Source organism: Calypte anna, chromosome Z, assembly GCF_003957555.1.
Source record: "Calypte anna isolate BGI_N300 chromosome Z, bCalAnn1_v1.p, whole genome shotgun sequence".
Lineage (NCBI taxonomy): Eukaryota > Metazoa > Chordata > Aves > Apodiformes > Trochilidae > Calypte > Calypte anna.
Window position 1 is genome coordinate 59,974,466 of NC_044274.1, and position 17,870 is coordinate 59,992,335.

Here is a 17,870-nt window from a genome sequence, read left to right on the forward strand (position 1 = left end):
GATTGCTAACTTCAGAATTATTTGAGGTTTTCTTTCATAATATCTGTTAGCTAAATGTCTTTTGTGACTTATCTTTCTTTTGATAGACTTCAGTACGTCAGATGAATCAAACGAGATTTTACATTGTGGAAAACAGTAAATCTGTTGTACGAGTACATTTGTTTGTTGGTGGCCTTCCACCCCAGCTTTCCCCTGATGAATACACAAATATCCTCAAAGATGAATTAGCTATCAAGAGTAAGTAAACAGGCACATTTTCAAATATATGCACTTGTATGTTATAAAAGGTAGTAGCATCTTTTGCTCCTTTTTATTATTCTTAACGTTTTCTGACCTTACTTAAACAATCAGACTGTTTTGTACTCTCACAGGGGGCCTTTCTGTTTGTTTTAGCATATTCATGGTTACATGAGAGATGTAGGAGCTCATTATTCACAGAATTACTGTATATTACTTGTTATATGTGACCCTATCAGGGTTTTTTTAGTGAAAAAGCGTAACTATACAGAGGTGAACAATACACACCTGAACCATTCAAATTCTGGGAGTGCAGTTTAACTCCCTGTGCATGAATGTTCCTCTCCTATATCACCTCTGACTTCTTTGGGGGGGGGCTGTTCTTTGTGAACTCTGTGACTAGTCATGGAGAAGTATGAGCCTCATGTTTGTGCACGTATGTGCACAATTCTTTTCAAGCATGCACTGAAAAGAATTTATTCTTCTTTTGCAAAATTGTAATTGATTTTTCATAATAGTCTTTCAACCAATATGTTCTGTAAATAGTTTCAGGAATACTTAGTGCTTTTTGGTATGGGAAACAATTTTTCCTCAGTCTTCTGTGTAACTTCAAAAGAAATTAAACTGTAAATGCCAGAAAGGATTCATAGTCACCTTTTATGAAAATCAGTTTAGCTTTTCTAGCTTGCAAAGTAAACTTAGGAGAGGGAAAATGTTAGCTGGAGGTTGTCCCTATATTTGTATAACTTTTAATATTTATTTATATTATATTTATGTAACTTTAAAAAATATTTTAAATATTTACTCTAAATGTACCCAAGGTTTTATGTGTTTGTATTTTTTACCCTTTGCAGCAAATGTAGTGTCTGTGAGTCATGTTTATCAAGCACAAGGTAAGCATTAAGATTTTTAGCCTTGCAAATAGTATCTGTTTTCAAAACTGCAGCCTAATACCAGGGACTCAGCTCGGAGTATGTTAACCTTACTTCATAAGCAAAAAGCCCTCTGGATAAAATGTTAATACCCTGGTTTTTTGAAGAGCAGGAGATTAGCGTCACCTTACTTTAAAAAATTAGAAAGGTTGGCTTCATGCCTCGTGTACCAGAACATGGTAATACTTCATCAGAAAAATGAGTTTTGAAGTTGTACTTCAACTGAATAGTCTTAACACAACTGAATTGCTAAAAGCCCTTCAAGGGCTGTCTCTTTGTTTTGTATCCACAATACAAAAGTCTGGCGCTGTTTTTGAACTTGAACTTCACAGTCACTGTTTTCTAGCACAGTGTTAAGAGGAGGTCCAGTGGCTGGAAGCCTGAAGGAAATCAGTGCACCCATCTCTGTATTCATCCTTTGGGCTGCTGCTTTGCTTTTGCTGTACAGTTCTATTTCCACAAGGCCAGAGAAGCCACAAGGCTTCTGGAGCAGCAGTGGCTCTGTGCAGCTTTAGTGCAGTGTTGAGGTAGAAATGTGTTGGGTAAAACTTGGATTGCACATTTAGGTGTCCATACCCAAGATATTTTGTGTCCTTTGCCAGGCTGCGCTTTCACCTGACCACTAGATAGATCTTTTTATAGCATGGTTTTGAAGACTGAGAGTGCTTGCTCTATGTATTTGCTGTCACCCTATGGCTGGTCAATACTGACTTTTCATAAGGAAACCAAAAGGCTTTCAGATACACCTTTTCCTTCTCATATTTGTCCATGGAGAATAGATGGTTTTGTCATAGTCTTCTCATATCACAGTTCCAATTAACCAACCTTACCTCCATGTGTTTGGGGAGCATTTCTCCTTCTATTGGGGGGCTTTATTATTCTTCATGTCTTTCTCACTTCCTGAATATTTTTGTTTCTGATCAACTTTCTGACTCTCATGTTTGGTTGCAGCCAGTTTCTGTTTATAGTTTACATCTCCTATGCTGTCTGTTACGTGCCGTGGTCACTTCCTGCCCTGCTTTCCTCCTCATTAAGTATCTTACTTTAAACTAACTTGTGTGTAGTTTATTTTCTTTTGGTTTTCCCTTTTTTATTCTCTTCTTTCTCATATTCCTTATACAAGGACCTAAGCCAACAACATAAAGATCTTAAATTGTTCTCAAACGAAAGCTTTGCTTGTAAAAATCCTTACTGAGGTACTGTAAATGAGTAGAGCTGCTAGATTTTTAATAATGAGATACAAAATGACACCTGATACCTTTTGCCAGTTATACAATGATGAGAACAGTCTGCTAGCTGTGATAAAGAGGATGGAAACAGGCCATACTTCTGAAGCTCAAAGGAAGTCTTTAAATATGTATCACTTCCGTGCTGTTCTTTTTGTCCTCAAATTACTTTGCTTTAACAATAATCTGAGGTTTGCTTGAGAGTATGAAGCAAAGCTTAAAAAACAAAACAGCCAGTTCACTGATAACCAATAACTACGTGTCTCAGAGTAACTTTGCTGTTATATGGTGATACTGATTTCCTAATAGTAATGGAAAATATAAGAAATAATTCTGATGCCTCTTTACAGGTGCTGTTGTACTCGAAATCTCATGCTTTTCTGAAGCTGAAAGAATATATATGCTAGTTAAAGATACAACTATCAATGACAAGCCTCTGAATGCAGTGGTGCTTCCTGAAGTTCTGGTAAGACATGGGCTTGAATTTAAAATAGGTCTTTAAAAGAAAAACAAGTAGCTTAGGACATTTTCTGCTGGAAGTAAATGAAAATGCATTTCATTCCAAGGAGGCATCCAGTGAGTTTTTCTGAATAGTGTGATGGAAAACAGTACTTGAGAGCTTGTACTTGAAAGATAATAATACATCTTTGAGTTAAGTCACTTGCCCTGTTACTGTTGAGTTGTCAGGAAAAACTATATAATTACACAGCTGCATATCTGTACAACTGTTAAGGAGAGGAAAAACTTCTTTTTCTCTGTATTTCTTTCAATGATTAAAAAGGGTTTGGAGTTTAGCTGGAAGGTCTTAAAATGCTTGCAACAACTTTGTATGGGGGACTGAATGTGTTGCATCACAAACTATGAGTTAAAAGTGTTATCCCATTCTGTAGCTGAGGCAGTTTGACCTTGTGTAAATGCTGCAATCTGGATTTCAGAGAAAAACACTTTTTTTTAAGTTTTGGTGCAAGAGTCCTTTCACAAATACAGGCTTGATTCTGATGTATTACTTTTTATGGTTACAAATCACTTCACTGTGAATCACTTGGTTTAATAATAGTTTTCATATTAGCAAAGCAGATTCAGGGTGAAAAGAGAAAAATGGTTTAGTGAGCAAAATGATTTTTAACCAGGATGTCTGTCTGAAAAAGTGTAGTTGTGGTTACTCTCTGCTGAGCTATTGTGGTTACTCTCTTTCTGGAGCTGTGTTATGGCAAGTGAAGTGACAATTTTGGTTTCTCAGAACTTCACAGAAGGTTGAAAACTTAAAAAGATAACATGATAAATGGGAACTATGAAATAGCTTTAGGTGGGAGGACCTCAAGTTCAGTATCCATAGTTGCATACTTACACGTTGCTTTTACCATTTAAAGAGTCCTGTGTTTGTCAGAGTTTTCTGAAGCCAAAATTATTTTTTCTATATGAGCAGATAGATACTAGTGGCAGTGCTTATGTGAAACTGGCAAGAATAAAAACTATCCCTCCTCCAAAAAAAGTGAGAGCCTTGTTCTTGTGCATGCATAGGTATTATGTTTTGTGATATTCTTAAGAGGCCAGGCTGCCCCCTTTTCCCAACTAGGTGTCAGAGTTTGTTAGCAGAAACAAAGGGCAGCATGATAATGGGAGCTGCTTTTGGATGTTTGGTTTTGGTGATGTTTAGGTAAAAGCCTGTTGAGCCTAGATATGGTGCACGGTGTGTGAAGTTGAACATAACCCACTCTGTTGGTTTGTATATGTCTGGTTTTCCTACACTAGGTATGTTTGAAGTGATGCCAGGAAATACAGGTGATGCTGTTATCTGATGCAAGTTATTTTTTAGAAACCCCAGTTCAAACCACAGCTAGGGATGAATTTCTAATATGTAAGAAGGGAAAGGGGGCTGTACTTGCGAATATACATTTTGTTTCAATTTCAGCATGTATTTACTCATGTCATTGAAGTGAACCAAGAGTTAATCTAAATAATATTTCAAGTGTTGTTCATTAGTGCTTTGGCTGCCCAGCTTACACTATTCATTAATCACCCACTAATCACTAATTTCTCACTAAAAACTAGTGAGAAATTATTGACCATAGTTTAGGTAGCAGTTGAACTAGATCAGCTCCTGAGATACTTTCCAACCTTAGATGATGCTTGTTGTCTCATGATACTATTAGCCTGTGTTTATAGCTTTTATGTGTGACCATTTAACTACAGCCCCGGTAAATACTTGTACAGGAACTGAGCACAATACAAAATTTATGCTGTGGCTGACGTTCCTTTTGTGGGTGAAATACAAAGAAATCTGGAATGAAGAGGGGTTGGGCTCAGTGATCCAATACCTAATGTTCTGTGATTCTGTTAAGGGCTAATATGTAGTCTCAGAAGAAGAGGCCATTGATTAATGATATTTCAAATTGAAAATTAAATAAAAAACAACAGATGAACAAAAGCAACAAGCAACCTTCTTAAAAGTTTCTAAAAACACAGGAGTAAATTGGTGGCTAGCACATTTCTGGTCCTTTGTTTTCGACGGTAAGATTCACTTACTCTGGGTCTGATATGAAGGAGGCCCAATTCTAATGTGTATAGTCAGGTCTGCCAAAAGCAATTAATCTTCTTACCATTACTGAAAACTCTGCATGCAGAATCAATTTGCACTAACTGCTTATGAGAAAGTCAAGTATGATCAAATGTGTTGATCTGTTCTGGTGTTTCATTATCCTGGGCCTTTAGGAATTTAACTAAACACTCCTCCATTTCACAGTACTCAAATAAATGAACTCTTTCTTTGGAGTGCAAAAAAATACAGTCCCTTCTGAAGCTGCTCTAATGCAGTTTTTAGGGACTGCAGGGGCATTTTGGTGCCACTCTGCAGTAATTGTCAGAGGATCACAGAAAGTTAGGGGTTGGAAGGGACCTCTGGCAGTCATGTTGTCCAACCCCCCTGCAGAGCAGGTCAAGAGCAGGGTGCACAGGATGGCATCCAGGCAGGTTTTGAATGTCACCAGAGACTGAGACTTTACCTCCTCTTGGTGCAGCCATCCCAGTGCTCTGCTACCCTTAGAGTAAAGAAGATCCTCCTCATGTTTTGGTTCAACCTTTGTGACCACTGCCCCTTGTCCTGTCACTGAGCCACTTGTTCTTACCACTCACTTGTTCTATCACCTTTTTGTGGTGGTCAGAGCTGTCACTGAGAAACAGGTTGCTGCTCCCTTCCTGCTTGCAACAACCACACCTGTGTGCCCATCTCCCTGTTTAGCTATTTCTTGCCTGTTTCTCCCCCGTTTGTCTTCATGTGCTCCCTGAGGAGACTCCAGCTGTGTCCCAGTTCCTCCTGTCTGAACCATGGCTTTGAGATGTCTCCTGTCCATTCAGCCTTGTTCCCTCTCTCCCTCCCACACTGGTGCAGTCTCACACCAATCCTTGCTTTTGAACACAAAATGGGATTTTCAGAAGCACACACTCCCTTGACCTTTACCTGGTATTGGCATCTCCTTCTGCTCCCAAAAATATGTCAGGGTGAGTGACATTGCAGGGCTGAAGCTTTGAAGTGAAACCTTGTTTACCAAACTTTGCAGTACTGGCAAACAAGGGAAGCAATCAGAGCATTTTAAGAGTCCAGTATCTGCACAAAGGTGACAAGTTCTTGTGGCTTTATCATTAATGTCACTTAGCAGTAGAGTGCCCTCTGGTGTACTCACTGTCTTTGGGTTCCTAATGAGTTATAGAAAAAGAGAACGAGTTTCCCAAAGGGGCAAAATTTACATTTAATTCATTCCAATAACTCCTTACACAACTATGTCCATCTTACAAGCATGATAATCTAATGACTTTCTTAGCAAAAACACCATGAAAGGTTACTTTTCACCCTCTTTCCACTGTGCAGTTCCCTAAAAAGAAAAGGAAAGGCTTAAGCCCCTGCTGTGTTGACTTATCTACTGCTCTTGAGAGTCTTTGCACATTTTCCTCATCAAATGCAATTGACTCCTTTCTGGCTGGGGTGGAGGAAGCTTGTGTCTGGGCCATTGTGAGTTCTTGCACATGGGAGATGGTGCAGGCAGCCTGCCTGCAAATGTTGAATTTTACTTCTCACTTGAAGAGTTCTGCAGTTCCTGGAAACAACCTACCACTCTGGAAGATGTGCTGTGGTTGCCAAGCAGGCATGGAGCACCTTGTTTTGCTTTGTCCTGAGATAGAACTACATAGCAAACTAAACAGAAAGGGGATTAGCATGAATAGTGAGTGTCTTGCCTCGGCTTAAAGCCACATTGTGCTAATCCTGATAAATTAAGAAGTTCACAGTGACTGTCAGAGTGTCTAAATCAGATGGCCTCCTTAGTTGTCTCTAAGAAACAAGCAATAAAATCCTTCCAAGATTCTAGCTAGCACAAAGCCCCCCTGCAACTTTCACTCCTCAAGCAGAGACTGAGACAGGTCTACAGGGGGAAGGGAGTCCTCAGGCTGTGAGTCCCTTTCTGCCCTGAAACAAACTCAGTAATACATCTCCATCGGGCCTTTTTTAAGGGATTAAAGAAATTCTGCACCGTAAGTGTGCTGCCCTTATGTCTTTCTGTACTTGCAATGGAGCATATGCTTTTCAGAAATCAATGTGACCACCCTGCTCTGCTGGACAAACTTGCCATATATTTTAACTCCTGCTGAAAAATAAGAATTTTCTTAAAAGCTGGCTTTTCTTTAACAATTTAGCATTGTTTTTTGTTGAAGTTTAATGAAGAGTGGTAACAGAAAACAAGTTAACTGTAAGGCTAAATACTTTATAGAACACTTCTGTTTATTCTGCACTGGTGCATTTACTTCTAAGTAGGTATAGTTAGGGTTTTCATTAGAAAATACTTAAACAAAGATTGGTTTGGGTGGTAGGACTATTCAGTTTATGCTCATACAGATGTTTTTTTAGCTCCAGGCATTATACACAGCCGTTTCTGAGTTTCATCTTTTGTTTGCTTGTTTTTTTATTTTTTGTTTTCTATTTGTTCTTTTGTTTTGTTGTTTTGCAGCTTTTTTGTGTTGGTTTTGTTTTTTAACAATATTGACACTTGGCAATTAGGAAATTCAGATGTCAGTTTTGTAGAAACTTTACATGTTTGCAACAGTATATATTTATTTGGGTAAGATCTCAGACAACTTTCCAAAACACAGCTGTGCTTTTGAATGCCTTGGAGCTGGCCTACTGCAGCTCAAAAGTCATTGTAATTCCCTGAAGTTCCTTGTGAATTACTTTAGTTACTTGGTTTTAAACCCAGTACTTTAGAACTTGCCTGTAAAAGAAAGTAATATAAAGCATGTGTTCAACATGTTGTTTCTAAATGTGCAAAACCAGTCTTTTCAAAAACTGATTTCTGAAAGAAGGTAATCAAATGTTCATGTTCACATTCCAAGTCAGATGATTTTTGACTTGAATGTTGGGATATTTTCTTTTCTCTCATTCTTTTTTGAAAAAAAAAATTAGTTTACTTTGGCAAGCATAACTATTTTTTATTTCTATTATCCTTTTCCCTCCCTTCCCCCCCTTCCCTTTTTTTTTTTAAGTCCCACAAGTTTCTGGGTGTTGGACCAGTCCTGAGGTTTCAGATTAGTCTGTGTTGTTCAGAAAGCTGAAATGTCTGGTGGTGAAATGTAGGTAGCATAAAAGTTTTGATGGAGAAGAAATGGGAGCTGGTCAGTTGGGTAGGTAGGTCAGGGCAGAAGCTGAAATACAGAGTGCAGGATGGGAACAGCTTGCCCTGTTACCCTTGGGATCTGGTATTTCAGAGCTGGTATTTCAGCCCTTTCAGAGCTGCTCCACCAGTTGTTGCTTGTGAGAGTTTCAAAGGGCTGTTCATAATGAGCTGTGCCAGGTGATGGTGCAGGAACTGATGAAATGACAACATGGGCTTTATTCTGGAGAAGCCAGAGCTCTATTTACTGTTTTTATTAATGCCTGTGATAGCCTGAGGGGAGGAAATCCATTTCTCTTATTGGGGTGTGTGTATCCTTGAGCTGTTGACCTTACAATACAAGAAGTCCTTCCTCTTTGTGACAGTAGCGTGGGTTGTTTTCTTCAGACTTCCTTTGATGGATAAAAATATCTTGTCCATGTCCTTAACAGAAATAAATATATGGCCCTTGTTGTGTGTTGGGCACACTTTGAATAAATGCATCCCCTTTTGCAATTAAGCATGATGAAGATGGAGGTGAGAGGTATTTTGACCTGGCAGTCATTCTAGTACAGGATGAAGGGGACTCTGGTGGAGAAGGCTGTGTGGACAGCCTTGCAGCCTCTCCCTCACCAGCCTAGGTGTTTGCCAGCAGTGAAACCTTTCCAAACTAAATTTTGAATCTTCTTGTGTCAGGGGGTAGGAAAGGCATGAACTCTGCTTTGTGCTTAATCAAAATACTTTATTGTGCAGAGTTGCAATTAAAAAAAGACTAATTGGACTAAGCCGCCGAAGTGACTCAGCCCAGAGAGAGTGAGCCAGGGACTGTATTGTGAGTTCGCTACACATTATAGACACCTGATAACTACTGAGTGATTTATAGGTTTGTTTGTTACATACTTCAAAATACTTTGTTCTAACATAATAATCTTAACTAAACCATTCCCACAGCCCACACCTGGCACATCATCATAACGTTCTTGAGAAGCCAGACTCCTCCAACAATTCCCAGGCTCACACCACTCCCTTCCTACCACCTTTATCTCACGTAGTTCCATCTGTTCTCATGGTGTTCTCTGACATTCTCGGTCTTTGTCAGCCAAAATAGCTTTTGTTTGGCTAGCTACTTTGGAGAAAACATTTCAGTATTTTCAAACAATGTCTAAATCTATGTAGGATATAAAGGATGAGGATGGAAAGGGCAAGAGGAGCAAGGTGTACCTGCTCCACCAGCCTTTCTGCAGGTCTAGCATTCCTCTTCCCCACTGAGTTTTCTCTTTGTGCCTGCAAGTCATGCAGATGGCAGAGGACATTTCTCATGCAGGCAGTGGCACAGAGGAGAAGGATTTTTATTTGTGGTTATCTTGACTCATCTGGCAGAGTGACTTGCAGTGGATTAGCACCCAGCTCTTTTAGGAAAGTAAAATTTGAAGAAAACTCTCTAACGATTGTTTGGTTCTTATTTTCAAAATGAGCTCACAGGTAAACAATGGTCTGGAATGTCTCAACATCAGATTCCAGTTTGCTTCCTGATGCAGTCACTCATTAGTTTCTCCATTATTCACCACAGCTGATGGTCTCCAGTGGTAGCTCATGGAGAGCAGCTGGCAGGCTCTCTGGGTGCTCTCTCCTCCCCTCTCTGGCTGTTGGTATCTCTCTGCGTGTTTGCATGCTGCAGTCATGCTGCTTCATCGCCTCCCCCTCAATCATTCTTGTCTAAAGTGACTTATATTTAGCACTGCTGTTCCGTTCCCTGAATCCATCCTGTCAGCGGCATGACAAACTGCTGTTCCCTGGATGCTGTCCAGTTTGTTCATACAAATTACTGTGACTTAGGGACTGTCTCAAACATTTCTGTTCTGAAGTGAGCTCATTGAAGTGCCTGATGGACTTTCCTAGTGTGTACCTGCTCCACAGCCCTGCAGCAGGACAGGTGAAAGGTGTGCTGTCATCGATGGTCTTTCTACAACTGTTTACAGATAGTTTCACAGTATGATTTATAGCCTGGTTGGGTGAAAACCAGCCCCAGGAGGGTGCTGCTGGTGTCTTCCAATGAGGTTGCAGGCTCCATTCCCACACATCCATGGAGCACCCAAGTAATTCCTTCCTCTGCCCTATGCAGTGCCTTCCTTTGAAATGGTTTTCTTCAAGAGCACTTTCGGAAGTAACTTCATTAGAGGTGCTCTAATAAGTGCAAGACATGGGCACCAAATCATCATGATAAAAAAATGTTAATTACCTTTTCCTTTTTAAAAGGAATGATTAGGTTCTTATTATGTAGGGACGGGAATGCCAGTGTCTGCCCTGAACACCCTCTTTTTGAAATGTTTTGCCCTTGTAAATTAGCATGAATTCTAATACGACCACAGAACTTAAGGGAAATGTTTCAGTTGTTTTTGGAAGAAGTTCTCTCTTTGCCTGGAAAATGTTTAATTTGTACATGACTGGAAGGTGCCTTATACCTCACACTGTTCTTTGGCAGAGACAGTTTATGGAAAAATGTGTAGGAAGGACTACTTACAGTACCTTTGTTTTTAACGTTAGGCTCAACTGTGTAGTTGGAGCAGGCTACGGGGACTTCAGTTACCAGAAGAAAGAGATCAGCAGCTAATCTATCCATTATCTTGTTATCAAATATTTTTATTTATTGAATCTGGATTTTTTTACTAACAAACAAACATCAGGAAATACTTCTGAAAAGCAGCAGTAATTTTTCCGCCTAGTCATGTTTTTAACTAATCATTTTCCTCATTTTCTTTCAGGCCTCCAAGATACCACAGAACTGCTGCCCACTTCTTGTATTTGTGAATCCAAAAAGTGGTGGTCTAAAAGGTCGGGATCTGCTATACAGTTTTAGAAAACTGCTAAACCCACATCAGGTCTTTGAGCTTACCAATGGTGGCCCACTACCCGGGTAGGTGATCATATTTTAAAAGATTTTTTCATTCATGTTTTTTTGTTATTTTTTTGAAACAAGGGGTCAGACAAGGGGTCAGATACACATATTATGAAGATCTAGATTGCTTCTGTTCTGTGCCTGAAGACCAGAGCAGTGGATCATTCCTTCTGACTGGTTCTCACTGTGAAAACAGATTTGAACTTTGAGATTCTCTATACAGAAGAGACTGGAATACTTGCTGATGTATGTGCTTGTTTCAAGTCTAATAGCATCCAGTCCTGGGAAAGTTGTATGCGCTTCACAATAAGACAGATTTAATAATTACTAAAAATAAAAATATTTTATAATCACATGAGGAAGGAAAGAAATGTCACGTTGCCTGATGAGGGCTTGTTTTTGCTTTTATTTCCTCAGATGTTTCATGAGAACTAACAGGAAAGTATAATAAAATTTTCTATCTTGACTTTTGAAACTTGGCCACAATTGCAGAATTTACAGGGCCTGTCTGATCACAGCTGCGAAATTTCTAAATACAGGGAACGGAACATAATGTGCTTGTAGGGAGGCAGGAACTGATTAGTTGATTTAATCAACACCACTTTGTTACCAACTTCATAATACTGAAAATGATCGTTGTAGCTGCTCTGAGTAGCACTGAGGAGCTTCCTCAGCACTGCTTTAACAAAGAACTGCCATGACAGGCTCTTCAAAACAAAAGCTTTTGTGGAAGAAACACAAGAAAAACAAGCTGCACAAACTTAAGATTTTTGTCATAAGTGTATATAATTCTGTCTGTTGTCTTTCTAATGCAGTTCAAGCTCCAACTTCAGTACTCATTAATTTTGTTTTGCCCGTGGAAAACCCTCTGTAGCTTTACAGCAAAATGCTTCCACTTGTTGATCACTCCTTGTGCAATGGAAAATAAAAGTTCCTTTGAAGTCTATCTCAGTATGTAGGATGAAAAGCCATAGAGGGTCAAAGCAACTAGAAAAATAGTACTATGGAAAAGAAAATGTACTATGAGTCCTATAACTAAATTTAAAAAAAACCAAACAAAACCCAAACAAACAAACAAAAGCAACAAACAATCCACCAGTAATCAACATCTGCACTGGGATTTAGAATTATAGATGTCCATGTTGAAATTATGAAGAGTTAGATTTCTGTGTCTTTGGTGAAAAAGGAAGTGATTAGCAGTTTACCTGTTTAGTATTTATAATTAAGAATTAACTTAAAATTAAGAATTAACTTTGACTGGGAAAAATTGTAGAAAAACGTGATTTTTCACCCTTTTTAAACAGCTTTAAAGTTCCATTTTTTCCATTCACTTTATGTTGATCCTGAAACCGATGGTAACGGAGAGGGAAGCAAACAAAGGTGATAATGTGTTGTCTTGAATAGCATATTTAGAGGTTGGGTTTTCCAGCATTTAATTGCAACATTTCTTTTCCCCTTTGCTTTGTTTTTCTCTGTAGGTTTCACACCTTTTCTAAAGTCCCCTCTTTTCGAGTGCTGGTGTGCGGAGGGGATGGCACTGTTGGCTGGGTCCTTGGTGCACTGGAGGAGATCAGGCACAAGCTGGTGTGCTCAGAGCCCTCAGTGGCCATCTTACCTTTAGGAACAGGTGGGAATCACAGGGAGCACAATTTCTTCTCCAGGAGGTTAATCTTTATTTATGCATCTGACAGACGCTGTTTTGCAGTGAAATTGCCATGTTTCAGTTCTGGCCAGCATTGGAGAGCAAATGCAGTCTCAGCAATCTCAGCTCTTCAAGGAAATGTCAGGAGCTCTGGAGGGAAAACAAACAGATGGGGCGTTGATAAATGGTGTGTTTTGTTTGTGCAGGAGTCAGAGAGGGCAAAATACTCTCTCCCTGACAACCACAGGTACATCAGTAAAACTGCGTTTTTTCTGGTACTTTTTTGTGAAAAGGTTTGTGTATCTTTGTGTGATACTAAGCACATGTGGAATTCCAACAACACTTAGATATTTTGTCTGCTTAATTTTTCAGTCCAGTCTATTTCCCTGTCTTGTTTGAAGCATCTTAATGTGACTTGGTTTGTAGAACAGGACTGAGATACTTTTTGATGCTTTTAGCCACCTTATGAGATAGTTATACATTGGGGTTTTTCATTGTTTCCCAGGAAATGACCTAGGGAGGGTCTTGCGCTGGGGAGCTGGCTACAGTGGGGAGGACCCCTACTCGATTTTGGTTTCTGTGGATGAGGCAGATGATGTTCTCATGGATCGTTGGACTATCCTTTTGGATGCAGAAGAACCAGCTGAAGGTGGAGAGAATGGTCTTGCAGAACCAGAGCCTCCAAAGGTGAGCTGGGCACCATTTCAGTTTGATTCTTAGGAACTGTTTTTCTAGCAAAAATCACAAAGGTAGATATTAATGTAGTTTAATATTATGTTGTCTGTGAACTTGTAGTTTACAGAGCTATTCCTTAATGGACAGAGCAAATATTTGGATCTGGTGCTTCAGTTTCAGTAGGGCAGATTGGCTGCAGTACTCACATCACAGCTCTTTGGCTGAATATATCTGATTGAGGGTAAATAAAAGGATTCAGTTGACAATGGCATTTGTACTTGCTGCAGCTGGAAACAAATTTATTTGTCAAATATAAAAGTTTTTTGAAGGAATGATCAACACTTTGCAGAATACTAGTGAACTGAAATATTTACCAAAAAATAAATACCTGGTCAAAAAAAGTACTCTCATCTTTCCATTAACAATTTAAAAAATTACTGACTTTCTGACATATACAGGAAATAAATACTTTGGTCAATGTCTTATTGCCATTGCATGTCTGTATATGTAGCATCTGTTTTATTTTTTTGGAGTGGAAGTTCCTGTCCCTTGGTTCATATGACTTATTTCTGTTAATTAAACAAAAATATTAGTTATAAATGGTGATTTTAGAGCTCTGTGTGAAACCTGACTGTCTTTGTCTTCAGACCAAACTGAGAAGTTGAACAAGTGGGTTGTAAAAAGAAAGCAGGAAATTGAAATAATGGTATCAGTCGTCTAAGATTTTCGTCTAGTAGCTAGAAAATTCTAGGCATTATGTGTCAGTTGGAGGATTTGAGTTGCTCAGGTTCCACCTGTTTTTGAGTTGGTAGAGACAGGGGCTGATTCGTCCTGAATACCTAACCTGCTTTTTAAAGATGAAGAGTAGAAAATTAAAGGACTGGGCTAGAAAAGCCATGGAACAAACTGGCATGCAAAGGAAGAACTAGTTGCAGAAGTGGTTTAAAACTGTAGAAACTTGAGACTGGCATATAGGGAGCTATTTAGAATGCAGCTGAGTAGGTGCAGTCAAGTTTTTCATTCATCTGGCATAAGCTGGTCACCTGCCAAAGTAAGGAAGATCATCTTCATGATGGTCTTGTGATTAATCTATGTTTGATGCCAGAAACAATAGTGCTGGAGCGTTCAGCAACTTGTTTAGTTATTGCATAGAATCACTTTAAGAAGTTGGGTTGGTTTTGTTTCTGCATTTGTTTTCATTTCTGCTTTATTATGCTTGTTGCTTGCAATTAAGATTACATTATTTGGAAATAATAACTACAGAGATCAACAATCATCTGCACAGCTTTTATTTTCAGTGCAGTGTTTCTGGAAAATGTTGTCCAGAATCTGTCAAGATACGCAAGTGACTTGGTAGGATCATCTGCAAAGGTTGCTTTTGTCGAAAAACTTTGGAACCTCTTCTTCTATAAATATAAGAGGAAATAATACAGTTATATTTTTCTGTCAGATTGTGCAGATGAACAATTACTGTGGTCTTGGCATTGATGCAGAGTTGAGCTTGGACTTCCATCACGCTAGAGAAGAAGAACCAGGCAAATTTAATAGCAGGTAACTCAGGGGACACCCAGGGGTGCAGGACAAACTTGGTGGCATGGCATATTTTCCAATGTACACTATGACTGGTAATCTTGAAATGCTACAGGTTTCCACAGACAATATTGCTTGAGGCAGAGCTCTCAGAGGACAGAATTAACTTCACTGTGGACTCGTAGGTTGCTCAAAGCCCCATCCAACCTGGCCTTGAACACTCCTGAGGGCATCCATATCTTCCCTGGGAAACCTGTTAATCTCAGTAGATTTTTGCTTCGTATGTGTACTCTGGTGAACCTTCCACATAGTTCTGAGATGACATAGTAATGCAAGCATTGCAGCCAAGCTGATGGGGGAGCTCACTGGCTCCATGTGGATGGATGACCTGCATGTAATGCCCTGCCCTCCTCTCTTATTTACAGCAGTGACTGCAATGTTGGTGTCTCCTAATACAAACCATCTTTTCCTGCAGCACAGATAAGACGTTAGGGACTGCTCTAAGGACAGCTTCCTCCTTCTTGACTTGCTAATTAACTGTGGTGAAACTGCTGTCTGCAAAATGTTTCTGACCAAGGGTTTGCTTTAGGAGATGGTTATTCTTTCTGCCTAAGTGAGCAAGCTAGTGTGTTATTAGCTACTGCTAGCAGCAGAAGTGTCAACTTTGTTGGCACTCTCCCCAAATCCTGTCCAACATGTAGATTTGCAAAGAAGGGTGGTGATGCTCTCTAGTGGCAGTTATGCAAAGATCACACTTCCAAGTCTTGGTAGCCATTTTAGTAATAAAAATTTTCAATCACCTTCAAAACCATTGGGCTGGTATTGACGTGGTAATGTTAGAGAAACCAGTTTGTTCATTCTTAATTTGTCTCAATGTCCTAATGAGATGCATAAATGGAACAGAAGATGTAAGCAAAAGTGACAGGATTTAATTTCTGACAGATGAACCCTTTGTGTGTCATGAGGTGCTGTATCCAACACCTCTGGATCCCGTAGACTGCAGTGATCCATAAGTGTTTCTTTAATGTCATGTAATTCAGGACTGCATCTGCAGTTATGGCACTGTGTCATATCCCTTCAGTTTCCACAGGCTTCCTTATAGCAACAAAAATTAATACTACTTGGGGATATTTGAAGTCGTGTGTGTCCTACCAATATTCTGTTATTTTTCAGTTGTACCCAAATTAGACAAAATCTATCTTAGCATAGACACATCTTATTGTCCCTGTCTGAAGTAGAAGTATATGTTAAACAATGCTATATCAGGCACCTTTAATTCCATGCTGTTTAAAACTTCTATCATGTAGGACTAATCATTCCCAATGTAATAATGAAAGAATTGAACAGTGTCTCTCTGAAGAGTTGAGTATAACCCACATGCTAAATGACTGCCTTCCCCACTGGAATGCCTACAGCATTTAGACATAATGCTATAGAGATTTTGCACAGTTGGATTCCAGAGACACTTCTCTACTAACAGGGTCAAATAATGGAAATTTATGCTTTTTATTTTGAGGGTGCCCTGAAGGCCATGTGTCTAAAGGTTTCCATTATTGAAGAAGATACTGTGTGTTTAACATTTGTTTATATTATTCTTAAAATATTTTTGACATTTCTTGGGATGCCATAAAATCTTCATCCTTTTTTTCCACTCTAAAATTAGAGATGTTAGAGATCTGTCACAGGTTAGCAAAATTATTAAGGTTATTTTAAGTTTCTACAGATTATTCTATTTCAAATTAATTAGCAATACGCAAAGCAAAGACTCACAGAGGGTTTTGTGCCTTATTTAGTCTACCAGTGCATGTGAAATTTTAAATGTTTTGTCAAGACATCTAGGTCTTAATTCAATTACCATTTTCCAGCTCAGAAGTTTACATCTTAAAGTGGCATTCCAGTCAGGCAGTGCTTTAGGAAGGGATGAGTTTTCTGAAAAAAATACGAGGGGTCTCCCATGCCTTGAAAGCACAAATCATCCATTACATACAAGGCATGTAAACTAGTAGTCCATGGCTTCTGCTTTTTTCTGCAATAAAGCCAGAAGAATTTGTAGTGGGTAAAGCCTTTACACGTACTGCTAGGGGACAATACTGGTATAGGTACGAGGAAGAGTGCTCTGCTGGGCCTTACCTTTTAGTTACAGGATCCTTGTCTGCTTCCAGGTTTCACAACAAAGGAGTTTATGTGAAAGTTGGGCTGCAGAAGATAAGTCATACCAGAAATCTTCACAAAGATATAAAGCTTCAAGTGGACCAGCATGAAGTGGAGTTACCAAGTATAGAAGGACTGATTTTTATTAATATACCCAGGTAAAAGGGAGAGGAACAATCCTGTATGCATCCATGTCCTGTATGCATCCTGTATTACCTGTGGAAATACTGCTGGGTATTTGAGCATCACCTGTCAAATGCTTAGATAAAAATTTAGTGGTTTACATTAATAGATTGTTGTTACTGGGCATCATTTATTATTGCCTGGCTTTGCAACTGTGCCTGAGGAGCTAGGTCTTTGTACCATTTTGACATAGTTTTTCTTTCTCCTCAAAACGCCACATAATACTATCTTGTATTTTGCCAATTTGCTGTTGCTTCTGTGTCTTAAAAATAGCTTGGGATTACTTTCTCACCAAAGGTCTTCAGACTTTTTTTGAGCAGTTTTCAAGTAAAGCATTACTTTTAGGTAGGCCTGTGACATCTGTCCACTGCTCTTTTCCTCCCCTCTCTCAAACTGTTAGAACAGTCCCTCGGATTTCACTGTGACATGTAGGAAGACCAGAGATGCTCAATTTGCAGGTGCTTTCTGGCACACTGGAGACCAGGTGACAAACAATTCCTGTATTGAAGGTCAGCTAGGATTAAACTGTCGCTGTCCCATTCCTACAGCTGGTTGGTTACTATGTGTGGTGTCAGTGGAGCCACGGGAGCAGCTGTGGAAAGCCCATAGTCCAGGTACCTTTCACAGAGCTGTGGGCCCTGCCAGGACACCTGCAGGGAGTGAGAGTTACTGGTGTGGAAGAAAGGAAGGCAAATCTGCAGGAAATATGACTTCCTTAGGTGTGCTGTTGGTAGAGGCAATTTTTTTGTTTGCACAAAACCG

The 17,870-nt window shown here is 39.4% G+C and overlaps 1 protein-coding gene across 1 annotated transcript in view; it reads left to right on the top strand.

The window, feature by feature from the left end:
• DGKQ (diacylglycerol kinase theta) overlaps positions 1–17,870 on the top strand; it is an 87,503-nt gene that overhangs the window by 55,685 nt on the left and 13,948 nt on the right. Inside the window, exons 13-20 of the mRNA XM_030467618.1 lie at positions 87–237; positions 1,092–1,130; positions 2,746–2,861; positions 10,794–10,945; positions 12,406–12,554; positions 13,075–13,256; positions 14,695–14,795; positions 16,937–17,083. Of these exons, the coding sequence (XP_030323478.1) occupies positions 87–237; positions 1,092–1,130; positions 2,746–2,861; positions 10,794–10,945; positions 12,406–12,554; positions 13,075–13,256; positions 14,695–14,795; positions 16,937–17,083 (1,037 nt within the window). The remainder of the gene's footprint in view (positions 1–86; positions 238–1,091; positions 1,131–2,745; positions 2,862–10,793; positions 10,946–12,405; positions 12,555–13,074; positions 13,257–14,694; positions 14,796–16,936; positions 17,084–17,870) is intronic.